The 13029-nt window shown below is 46.9% G+C and overlaps 1 protein-coding gene across 2 annotated transcripts in view; it reads left to right on the plus strand.

Annotated features, from left to right (window-relative positions):
* Positions 1 to 13029, plus strand: part of DNAJC21 (DnaJ heat shock protein family (Hsp40) member C21) — a 21328-nt gene continuing 8299 nt past the window's right edge. For both annotated transcript variants that reach the window (XM_015848309.2, XM_015848310.2), the window contains exons 1-4: positions 1 to 217; positions 462 to 555; positions 6296 to 6416; positions 7852 to 7974. In XM_015848309.2, the coding sequence (XP_015703795.1) occupies positions 121 to 217; positions 462 to 555; positions 6296 to 6416; positions 7852 to 7974 (435 nt within the window). In that variant the 5' untranslated portion in view covers positions 1 to 120. The remainder of the gene's footprint in view (positions 218 to 461; positions 556 to 6295; positions 6417 to 7851; positions 7975 to 13029) is intronic.

Here is a 13029-nt window from a genome sequence, read left to right on the forward strand (position 1 = left end):
CTCCTCTCGCTGCTCCTCCCTCTCGTTGCTCCGCATGGCCGCGCGGTCGGCTCCTTGGCTTCCCGCCGGCTGTCCCGCTGTCGCTGCCGGCCGGCTCTCCTCGCGCCCGTCCCCGCCGCCATGAGGTGCCACTACGAGGTGCTGGGCGTGCGGCGCGACGCGGCCGACGAGGAGCTGAAGCGGGCCTACCGGCGGCTGGCGCTGCGATGGCACCCTGGTACGGCCTGCTGCGGGCCTGGACGGGAGGGAGGGCCGGGCCCGGCCGGGCTGGGGAGGGGGCGACCGGGCGCTGTGGGGTGGGAGTCGAGGGTCGTGTAAAGGCTCGCGGGTGCTTCCAGCCTGGAGGTGGGCCGGGGGCTGCGCTCCCCTGTGCCCTGTGTCAGTCAGCGCCTTTCCTGTTTGTGTGAGGGGTGCTGCTGTTGTGCTTGGAGTTGTTGACGGTTTGTTCGTTTAATTCGTAGATAAAAACCTTGAGAACGCTGAGGAAGCTGCCGAACAGTTCAAATTAATCCAGGCAGCGTACGATGTGCTCAGTGATCCTCAGGAGAGAGCCTGGTGAGTAAATCCACCCGGTAGTGGGCTTGAAAATACTTCTGTGTGTCTGTATTGCTTCTTGTGCTTCGTTTGTTTTCTGTTGTTGTTGTTGTTGCTTGGCTTTTCTCCCTTCCCTTCACAGCAAGGACTTAGAGTTCTCTACTCCCTGGCTTGATTAGAAATGAGGACAGGCCTCTGGCCTGTGGGTCTGCCTTAGCAGTGCTTTACCCTGTGGTAAGGATAGTTTCTTTCACAGAATCACAGAATCACAGAATCACAGAATTACCCGGGTTGGAAGGGACCTCAAGGATCATGTAGTTCCAACCCCCCTGCCTAGCAGGGCCACCAAACATACACATTTACTAGATCAGGTTGCCACATGCGGCCCCTGTCCCAACCTGTCGCTTGAACATGCCTCCAAGAGACGGGGCCAGTTCCCAACAACCTCACTTGGGCAAGCCTGTTCCAGGACCTAACCACCCTTCTAAGTAAAGAACTTTTCCCCTATAGCATCCAACCCTAAATCTTCCCTCCTTCAACTTTAAAAAACCATTTCCCCTAAGTCCCTGCTTATTAATCCGCCCCTTTTTCGAAGAGTTTACTCGCCCTCCTGGGAGTAAGTTCCTTCAGGTATTGAAAGGCCTTGGTCAATGAGGTCACCGTTCGCATACCTTTTCTTTCTCTCCAGGCTGAACAAACCCCAACTCCCTCAAGCTGTCCCTATGGGGAAGGTGGCCTCCAGCCCACTGATAAACTCTTTTTTGTGGCCTTCCTCTTGGACCCTTTCCAAAATCTTCCATATTCTTTTTTTGTACTTGAGGACTCCCACACCTGGACACAGTAAACTCCACGATTGGGGCCTCACAAAAGAGCAGAGTTAATGACGAGGGATGAATCAACCTCCTATATCCCTGCTGACCACCCTTCTCCTGATGGAGCCCAGGATTCCTTTTTGCTTTCCGGTGCTTTGCCAGAGCCGCACTTGCTGCTCATGTTAAGTTTTCTCATCTATCAAGACCCTAAGGTCTTTTTTCAAGCCGAGCTGCTCTCAAGGACAACTTCCTCCCAGCCTGTTTACAGGTCCCGCCTGGGGTTTCCCTTTTCGGCCAAGTGCCAAACGCTTGCACTTTGCCCGTGTTGAACTCATTAAAGGTTGCACTCCGAGCCCAGCTTTCCCAGCCTGTCCAAGGTCCCTCTGAAATGGCATCTGTTCCTCCACCGATCCGACTTGCACCCCCACCTTTTTTCTTTAGCTTGGTTGGTGTCATCCCGCAAACTTGCTGATGGGTGCACTCCATTTCCTCATCGATGTCATTAATCAAAGATGTTAAAGAGCAACGGTCCCCAAGACAGACCCCTTGAGGGACGCCGCTCGTTAAACCTGCCTCCACTGGAACAATGAGCCCATTGACCCCACCCCTCTGTCTGCGGCCTTTCAACGCCAAGTTGCTTTATTCCATCTAGTTGTCCCACCCATCAAATCCACCTCCCTCCAATTTGGAGATGCAGGATGTGATGGGGGGACCATGTCAAAGGCCTTGCTCAGGTCCAGGTAAATAGACATGCGTGTCGCCTTCCCCTTCATCCACCAACGCCGTCACTCCATCAATAGAAGGCCAACAAGATTAGTTTAAGCATGAACCTTCCCTGGTGAAGCCATGCTGGCTGTCTCGGATCACATGCCTTGTTCTTTATGTGATCAAGCATGTTGTCCCAGGAGGATCTGTTCCATAATCTTCCCCAGGCACAGAAGGTTGAAGACTCAACCGCGCCTGTTAGTTACCCCGGGTTCATCCCTCGCTCCCTCTTCTTGGTAAATGGAGTGACGTGACCCCTTCCTCCAATTCATCCGGGACCTCACCTGAACAGCCACGACTTTTCTCAAATATGATGGAAGAGGCGGCTCAAAGCAACCACCTCAGCCAGCTCCTTCAGGACCCTGGGATGCACGCCATCTGGCCCATAGACTTATACTCCCCATTCAAGTCTAATGAGGCACTCTCGGACTTTGCTCCTACCTTACAGTGGGGAGGGATTTACCTCCTTGGTCCCCACATGGAGGTATGGGGTGCAAGACTTTAGGGACGTGAAAAAGACTAGAATCCTGGCCACCAGTGAAGACCGAGGTGAAGAACTCACTTCAGCACCTCAGCTTTCTCTTCATCTGTTTTGAAGCCAATTTCTCCTTTTAAATTTACCAGAGTAGGCCACGCCCATTTTTTTGGCCTGTCTCTTCTGGCCAAATGTACCTGTAAAAGAAGGTTTTCCTTGTTGTTTTTTTCACATCCCTCGCCAAGTTTCCAGTTCTGCCTGCGCCTTGAGGCTTTCCTGATCCCACATCTGCAATTTCGGACGGCAATCCCTGTATTCTTCCGGGTGACACAGACTTGTTTCCAGAGCTTGTTACACCCCCTTCTTCACCCTCTAGTTCTCTTAGCAGGTCCTTGCTGAGCCATGCCGGTTTTCTACCTCTCCTGCCCACTTTCTTAATCAGGGGAATGGAGACCTCTTGTGCTTGCCAGAGGGCATCCTTGAACAGTAGCCAGCTCTCCTCAACGTCCTTATCTTTTGAGGGCAGCGCCGCCAGGGGATCCTTGGCCAGCATTCCATTGAGTAGCTTTGAAGTCTGCTCTTCTAAAAGTTGGCATCCTGGTCCTGCTCCTTTGCCAAGGCCCACATCGCTTGAGATTCACAAACTCAACCAGGGCAATGATCGCTGGAGCCCGCAGGCAGCCTCCAACCTTGACACCCTTTGTGATGATCTTCCTCAGCGTTGGTGAGCAGCCAGGTCCAGCAACGCTTGACCTCTGGTCGGTCTGTCCAATACCTGAACCAGAAAGCTAATCATCAATGGATCCAAGAGCCTTCTGGAGCTCTTGCAGCTCGCCGTGTGTGTTTTCCCAACAGATGTCAGATGGTTGAAGTCCCCACCAGGACAAGAGCCCGTGAGCCAGATGCCTCAGCATCTCTGGAGCCAAGAAAGCCCTCATCAGCAGCCTCCCTTTGATCAGGTGGCCTGTAGTATACCCCTAATACCAGCTGACCTTTATTAGTCCCATCTCTAATCCTAACCCACAGGCTTTCTCAACCTGTTTTCGACTGTTTCTCAATGGGAGCTCCTCACAGTTTAATCCAATCTCTGACAAAAGGGCGACTCCCCACCCCTTCCTACCACGCCTATCTCTCCTAAAGAGCCTATATGCCCATTCGATGGTAGTATCCCAATTATGGGAGTCATCCCACCATGTTTCTGTGATAGCAACAATGTCATAAATTTTCAGAGTGCAGTCACACAGTTTCCAGTTTCCTCCTGCTTGTTACTCCAGGCTCCCCGTGCTATTAGTATAAAGGCACTTCAGCCGGGCCTTGTCCGTCTCACCACCTTCATAAGCGATCCAGGATCCACTAGAACAGCGGCATCCCCAGCATCCCCCTGCCCTACTCCTCCTTTTGCACTCTGCAATCTTTGCCCTCACAGAGTTTGGTAAAATCCCTCGAATGTACCGCGTTCAACCCAGTAGCCCTTATTTTGCCCCCTTCCCCCTTCCGTTCCTAGTTTAAAGACCTATCAATGAAGTCCCGCTAATTCTTCAGCTAATACCCCTCTTCACCCTCAAGGGAAACAGGCCTGCTTGCATCAGCAAGCCATCATTCCAGGTGCAGTGTAGATTGCCCCCCATGGTCAAAATAGCCGAAATTCTTTGTGTTTGCACCAGCTCTTAAGCCATCTGTTTAAGAGCATGGGTTGTTTTTGGATTCCTCCTGTATCTTTTCCTGACCACCAACGGGCATAGAAGAAAAGAATCACCTGCACCCCAAGCTCCTTCAAGTATTCGCCCCATTCCCCTGAAGTCTTTTTCTTGATGGACCTCAAGGCTTTGCTTGGCCAACTTCCTCACTGCCAGCCTGAATTATTAAAAAGTGGGTAGTAGTCTGAAGGATTGAATCAATCTAGAAATTTTCCTTTGAAATGTCCCTGACCCGTGCCCCAGGAAGGCAGCACACTTTCTCTGCGGTAGGGTCAGGCCGGCATATAGGGCCTTCTGTTCCTTGCAGAAGGGAGTCACCTACAACAATCACCCTTCTGTCCTTACGTGTAGAAGCAGTCTTGAGGCTTCGGGGTGACCGCTTCACCTGTGGCAACCTCATGGGTGCACTTGTTTCCATACTCTCACTAGTCCCCCCCTCAAGTTCCAGGGCCGCTCAAACCGGTTTTCGCAGAGGCCAACCTGGGGAGCCGGGGATGGTCGTGATGGAGGATGCCCCTTCCGTTCGAGCAGGTACCCGCTTCCCACTCCTCCTCCCTTCCTCAAGTTACTGCTGGGGGGAAGAGGGGGACAGGGGGCGGCTTGCCAGTGTTGCCAGCTTGGCTGGTTACCCTTTACCACCTTGTTTGTGAGGTGGCAGGGGGCTGACATGCTCCATTAGGCAGCCCCTCGACTGTGTGCTGAGAACTTGAGGCTGAGAGGGACTGACACCACCAGTCAATCTCCTCCTCTCACACCTCTTTTATAGTCCTCTCAGCCTCTCCACTTCCCTCCTTCAGGTCAACTACGAGGCTGAGCAAGTAGTTCACCTGGTCGCAGTGATACACAATCAACTGCCTCCCTCACCCAGCCCTGCAAGGGCCAGGCTCTGGCACTTCAGTAACAGCCAGAGACCTGCACACCAGCATCTTGGGTTGGGGGCTTCAGTCTGAGTTTCCCTCAGACATTTTGGCAGCAGCCTTCCTATAAGGCATGTGCAGGACGTCAGTCCCTGGGTCTTCTGCCAGTCCTTCTTGGTTGCTGCCTCCCGTTTCCTGTGAGATCGGGACCCTTGTCTTGGCCTCCTCAGTGTTTTCTCTGGCAGCCAGCCTTTCGCCGGGAGCACCCCTGTTGCGAACGCAAGATAACTTACCAGAGCTTGAAATCAGGAGTCAAGAGGTGCACGAGCCCCGCCTCTTCCTGACCGTTTCTGGTGGGCAGCGACTAGTCGCTGCCCTCCTTGTGCCCGTTTAAATCTCCCTCCGTAGGCAGGGAACGCCCACACGCTGCGTCAGCGGCTGCGTCAGCTGCTCCCTGAGAGCTGCCGGACCCACGCCATCGAAATTCTTTCATGGAATTGTTTGAGTAGGAGGATACCTATGAAGGCCATCTAGTCAGTTTCCCTGTGCTGAGCGAGGTTGCCTACAGCCAGATCTCTGTGCCCAGAGCCTGGTCCAGTCTGACCTTGAATGTCCCCAGGGATACTGGCATCACTTTCTGCCTCCCATGTGGGAGGCATTGGTATCTATCTGCTCTTGTGTTATCGCCGCAGCCCTGCTTTCCTGTGTTCCTGTTATGGTCCTAGTTTGAAATATGCTCAAACATCTCTCTGTAAGAGATTTTTGAGTTTAAATGTTCTGCATAACGTGTTTTTCAAGTGGGATGAAGCATCTTATGAAGCCAGGAGCACCTCCACTAAATTTGTCCTTCTATAAAGGAAAGTAGTTTTTCACTACTATCAGTGTAGTGTGAGGATCTGAAATATCCTTGGTTCTGTACAGCACTGCTCAGCAACAGCTAAGTCATTGCGGTGTTATTGACGTTGTTTTTCTCCCAAAGCCAAAACACAGCATCATACCATTTACTGTGAACAAAAACAACTCCTAAACTGCTGGTAACCCTCCTTTCCAGTGCTGCAAATGTAGAGTGAAGCAATACACATGCTTTTACATGTTACTTGTGTCTTATTGTTATTGGAGAATATTCATTTTCTGTACATCATTGATTTTTGCCAGGTATGATAACCACAGGGAAGCTCTGCTGAGAGGAGTGGATGGAGATTATCAAGATGATAGTTTGGATCTGCTGCGCTATTTCACTGTTAGCTGTTATTCTGGATATGGAGATGATGAGAAGGTAGTGAATTAATTCATATTCTTAATAAATCAATTTAAATTTATTGAAAAATGTTGTGGTTTCACCCAGCAGGTTGCTGAGAAGCACCCAGTTGTTTGCTCACTCCCCTCTTCCCAGTGGAGTGGGGGAGAGAGTTTAGAAGACACAAAGTAGAACTTGTGGATTGAGATAAAACTATTCACTAAGGGGAAAAAAAAAAAAAAGGAAATGGAAAACAGTTATGGATAGGGAGATAGATAGATAGATAGATAGATAGATAGATAGATAGATAGATAGATAGATAGATAGATAGATAGATAGGACAGGTGATGCACAAGCAGTTGCTTACAACCCCACAGCCAATTCCCAGCTAGCCCCCCAAGCAGTGGAAGAGTGAGATGAACTCTCACCCCCTTCAAAACTCCTTCCTCTTGATGTCATAATATCACTTTGGCCAGTTTAAGTCAGCTGCCCTAATTCTGTTCCTTCCCATCTCCTTGGGCCCTTTGCTGCTAAAGGCCTTGGCTTTGTACAGCACTGCTTGACAGCAACTATAAACATTATCAGAATTGTTGTCCTAGAACCAAACAACATCATATCGGATACTCTGACAAAAACATTTCCATCCCAGCTGAAACTATGACAAATGTCAGTATTTGCTTAGCAGTGGAAAGTTGTGCATGGTGTTGCTGAGCACAGGTGGTAGTAACAATTTTTTGTACAAGTACCAAACCTATGCTTGATGCTTGGGCAAGACTTAATTACTGTTTTTTTTGTCTGGTAATTACTTACTTGTGACTCCTTACTGAACTGTACAACTTCAAAATATGTCTGTATTTTTAATATACATTAAATAGTGAAGTATTCCAGTGCTTTTTAGTAGTAGTTATTTGGAAATGTCTTTCACAAGCTGGAGTGCTTTAAGCTGAGGACAAATGGTAATGTTGCTTGAGGGAAGCATGCTTCCAAAAATTTAATTCCCTGTTCTGTTTTAAGATACTCGTGATTTAAAAAGCTCCAGGTGATTAGGAAAACTTCTGTCAGAGAAAATCCCCATCTGTCTTTGTATTACTATGGTAGGAGTAAGCCAGTATCATCTTAATTTAAAAAGTAAACATATAGTTGGGGTACATTGTAGTAAATTTTATATTTGGAACTTCCTCAAAGCTTAGTAATGTGTAACCAGACTCTAATTAACATTGACTGCATGCTGTAGCATATTTATTTTTTTACTTAGATTTGGCTACAGGTTGTTTGATGTATGAGAAAGGCTACGTAAAGGAGTGACTGCTTACAAGACCTTTCCCCTCACTTTGAATTGCTCTTCAGAGCTGTAATTTTTTTCTGAATTGTTTATGTTCTGTGAAGGGCACTACTAATGTAACAGAGTATTTGTGCATTTATTATTGAATAATGTAGAACAAATAATCATTTGTTTCTTTTAAATAAATTTCAGGGATTCTTTACAGTTTATCGACATGTTTTTGAGCAAATTACAAAAGAAGAGATGGAATATGTGACTCACGAAGACACTGAAGAATTCCCTACGTTTGGGTATTCCCACAGTGACTATGACACGGTAAGAGCAAGTTTAATGCTAAACTCAAAGTAATGTGCTGTCATTACTTTGTCTCACGCTGAAATCAAAGAAAATGTTCTTGGTGATCTCTGAGGCAAACACAAAGCCACATTTCTACTGTGTTTTTTACTGTAGTAGTTCATTACTGTAAAGGAAGTGCTTGTATTGTGATTCATAACATTTAGATGAATCAGAATTGTTGTTTCCTGTTGGACTGTAGTAGCCAACAGACTTTTATTGGTAAGTTGTCGAGCAAACATTTTGCAGGGCTAACCATCAGTTATGCCAATGAAACTTAAGTGCAGTGTGCCTGATGCAAGGCCTAAAAAAAACCCAACCAAACAGAGCACCAAACATTCTCACTGAGATGTAAATAGAATAGTTTACCAGTGTTTTAATGCAACGTAGGTTACAGCAATGGATATTATAAATGATTTTTTTAAATAACGTGTATAGTATTGTGCTTCATTTAGGGAAATGAAGACTCATTTACAACATAAATGCCTGTTGAAAAATAAAGATGTTATAATTGACCTGCCATGTGAGCTCCTGTTGTGGCACTCCTGTGACCTACTATTATTCTCTAGTAAGATTTAATTTGCAGGATATTGCATGTCTGCTTTTGGGATATGAGAAAAAAACAAATGCTTAGAGGACACATGATTTCTGCCCATCTGGCTTACCAGTTATTTATCATAATAGCTATTTTCCTGGTGATTAATTGCATGGTAGCAATATTGCAAATATTCCTCCTAGCTTCCTGCTTCTCCCTTCATTTTTAGTAGTAGTATACTGTGTAACGTTATTTATAAAATTTAAATTGATATATACAAATGAGATGCTTTGATGGCACAAAACTTTGTTGGAGTTGGAAACAATTAGCTAGTTTGGCACTAAAAAGGCCCGAACAGGTATTTTAATTTCAGGTTAAATTGCAGGATGGCTTAACAAATAGGTATCTTTCCCAGGGAGCATATATTTCGTGTGTGTCTAAAATTGCAGAGCTCCATCTGTTGATGGGTTGGTTGAGCTTGGAACATCTTTTGGGAGCTTCCCATGTCAAGAATGTAGAATAGATATGGCCATAAATCAAAAACTACTTTTAATGCTGACAATTAGTAGCTACAAAATCAGCTGTAATTCTGGCACCATTATCGTTAGACATCTGCCTTGTTCATGTTGTTATGGGAGCAGAATATTCTTATTTATTTATTTATTTATTTAATGGGATTATGTGATTCTTGGAATTACATCATGGAAAATAGCTTTGTTTAACCAGGAAAGTCGTTATCCCTCTGAGTTAACTTGCAAGAGGTTTGGGAGGTGACTCAGTGAGTGCCAGGCAAACAGGGAATATATTCTTAAGTCCACAACTTAACAAGACTTCATGAAAAAACAAAAGAAACAAAAGCAGATAGCTTTGAGTATGCATAACAACCTGAGTGTCCAGCAAGAGATGCTTTACAATGTCCAGGAGACTGACAAGACCAGGGGCTCATGTTTCAGGTGGCCACTGAGGAGGAGGAAAATCTCATAGCTCATAAAGCTGATGAGGGGGTGGATGATTCCTGTCATCAGCTGGTGGCCTTGCATCCTGTGTACTCAAGTTCTCTCACTTCGAAGCATAAATCTTAACTAATAGTCTATCATTGCTTATATTGTTCGACATACACAGCTGGGTTTTAGTGACAGCAGAGGAAAAACTGTATAGCTGTTTATCTGCCAGAGGCCACAGCTTTGAGCCTTCCCACATAGGACATTTAAAATTAGCGTTGAGGAGTTCGTAGTTGTACCACTGATGTAAGGAGAAGAAATACTAATGGGAAAGTTGTTCAGTTGTTATGTTAAAGACCAGAACTTGTTCTGTGAAGTATTCAAAAGTAGGAAAAACAGCAGTGTGTGTGGGAATGCAAAGGGGTGTATGCGGGGTGTAGTAAAGAGAAAGTTTATTGGGATGAGTAACTTAAAAAAAAAAGTCTGAACGTCCTGTTTCCCAAATATGCAAAATGCAGAAGGTTAGGAATTATTTGGAGAGAAACAGTGAACAAAACAAAATGATACAAAACAAAGGGATACCAACCTGAGTGGCTGGCACACCAGAAGTCTGTGCTGCCATTCAGCAGAACCTGGACAGACTATGGAGTTGAATGGAGAGGATCCTGATGAGGTTCAACAAGAGTAAGTGTAGTGTCTTGCACCTGGGGAGGAATAACTATGTGCTCTAGTACAGGTTAGGGGCTGACCTGCTGAAAAAGAGCTCAGTGGAGAAAGACCTGGGTGTCCTGGGTAGCAAACAGGTTGGCCATGAGCCTGTGGTATGCCTGTGTGGCCAGGAAGGCCAGTGGTGTCCTCAGATGTATTAGAAAGAGCATGGATGGCATGTCAAGGGAAGTGAGCCTCCTCCCACTCTACTCTGCCCTGGTGAGGTCACACCTGGGGAGCTGTGTCTGGTTCTGGGCTCCCCCCTTCTAGAAAGACAGGGAATCTCTGGAGTGAGACCAGCAGAGAATCACAGTGATGATTATGGGCCTGTAGTGTCTCCCTTCTGAGGAAAGGCTGAGAGACCTGGGGATGTTCAGCCTGGAGAAGAGAGAGCTGAGAGTGAAGATCTTAAACATCATCGAATCTAGCCATGACCTAACCATACTACCATAACTAACAGCCCTCTGCTAAATCATGTCCTTGAGCACCACATCCAAACAGCTTTTAAACACCTCCATGAATGGTAACTCAGCCACCTCCCTGCGGAGCCTAATTCCAGTGCTTAACAAGCCTTTCTGTAAGGAAGTGGTTCCTGATATCTAACCTAAACTTAACCTGGTGCAACTTGAGGCCATTTCTCTTCATCCTGTCACCAGTGAGGACCAGCCCTGCTCTTGCTGTAAGCACCTTTCAGATATTGGAAGAGAACAAGGTCTCCCCTCATTTTCCTCAGACTAAACAGCCCCCGTTCCCTTAGCCTGTCCTCATAGGGCTGATCTTTCCAAGCCCTTCACAAGCCTTGTTGCCCTTCTTTGAACCTGCTCCAGTACCTCTATGTCCTTCCTGTACTGAGGTGCCCAAACTTGAACTTGAGGTGAGGAATCACCGGTGCTGAGTACAGAGGCAGGATGACTTTCCTAGTCCTGCTCACCACACCATTCCTGATCCAAGCCAGGATGCCATTGGCCTTCTTGGCCACTTGGGCGCACTGCTGGCTCATATTCAGCTGACCTTCCATCAGTACACCAAGGTCCCTTTCCGTCAGGCAGCTTTCCAGCCACACCTTCCCAACCCTGTAGGGTTGCCTGGGGTTGTTGTGACCAAAATGCAGGACCTGACACTTGGTCCTGTTGAAACTCATGCTGTTAGCCTTGGCCCATCGATCCAGTCTATCCAGGGCTCTCTGTAGTGCCCTTCTCTCCTCAGGCAGATCAACTCTCCTTCCCAACTTGGTGTCATCTGACGGTGCAGTCAATCCCCTAATCGAGATGGTTAATAAATATGTTAAACAGAAGCAGCCCCAGTACCAAGCCCTGGGGGGCAATGTTCGTGACTGGCTGCCAACTGGATTAAACCCCATTGACTGCAACCCTTTGGGCCCAGCCATCCAGCCAGTGTTTCATCCAGCAGAGCATATGCCCATCCAAACCATGGGCAGCCAGTTTCTCCATGAGGATGTTGTGGGGGGACAATGTCAAAGGCCTTACTGAAGTCCAGGTAGACCAACCACATCAACAACTTTACCTTCATCCACTAAGTGGGTCACCTTATCATAGGATAAAATCAGGTTTGACAGGATCTACCATTCGTAATCCCATGCTGACTGGGCCTCATCCCCCAGCTTACCGTTAACTGATCTGCGACACCTCCCGAGATCGTCCATTCCATGACCTTCCCTGGTACCAAGGTGAGACTGATAGGTCTGTAGCTATCAGGATCATCTTTCTGTCCCTTTCTGAAGATGGGAGTCACATTTTCCAGTCTACTGGGACATCCCCAGTTAGCCACGACTGCTGAAGGATGATGGAGAGGGGCTTGGGAATCACATCTACAAACTCCCTCAGCACTCCAGGGTGCAATCCCTCAGGCCCCATGGACGTGTAAGCATCCAGCTTTTGGAGCAGGTCAAAAACCATCTCATCATGGATCATGCAGGGCTTATTCTGTTCCCCATTCCTATCTACCAGTGCAGGGGGCTGTGTTCCCAGGGAGTAACAAGTCTTACTATTAAAGACTGAGGCAAAGAAGGCATTAAGTACCTCAGCCTTATCCTGATCCTTGGTCACCAAGTTACCCTCTGCATCCAGCAAGGGATGTCAGGACTGTGGGCAGTAGACACAAACTGCAACACAGGAAGTTCTGTCCAAAAGTGAGGAAGAAAATTCTGGAGTTTGAGAGTGACAGAGCTCTGGAACGGGCTGCACAGAGGAGTTCTCTGGAGATATTAAAGACCCATGTGGATGCTTTCCTGTGCAACCTACTCTAGGGAACCTGCTTTAGCAGGGGGTTGGTCTAGATGATCTGCAGTAGTCCCTTTCAACTCTGATTCTGTGGAAACAAAGTCATTATGTCACTTTATTGTTTACTAGTGTTTACTCATGAGTAGTAAAAAAAGAGAATAAGGAAAGATAATTTACTGTTTCTTCTAATGTGAAAGCTAGAGGGCATCATTTTTTTTTCCCCCTGCAGTTATGTGATACAACAAAACATGAGTAAGTGCATCTTTACAGAACTGCTCATTAAACTGCAAGTCACAGCTTCATGATACTGTATGTGATAACATTTTGTAGACATTAAAAAAAGAAAAGCATTCATGAAGGAGAAATTGTCTAGAGCTGTTAAATGTTCTCTCACTTTCTCTGGAAGCAGATGGAGCGTGATGGGAAGAAATACCGCCATGTATTTGCTGTTTGTTTGTTTTGTTTTTGCATAGTGGTTGTTGGCTGCTGTTGGAAACGTGTGGGTGACCTTCGGTGTAATTCGGTGTAGTGGATGTTACACAGTATGTGCTTATTTACACAATGTCTGATTGTGGCTGTGCTTTGAAAGGAAAGGTACAGCAAAGTTAAGCAT

Source organism: Coturnix japonica, chromosome Z, assembly GCF_001577835.2.
Source record: "Coturnix japonica isolate 7356 chromosome Z, Coturnix japonica 2.1, whole genome shotgun sequence".
In the NCBI taxonomy this organism is placed as follows: Eukaryota; Metazoa; Chordata; class Aves; order Galliformes; family Phasianidae; genus Coturnix; species Coturnix japonica.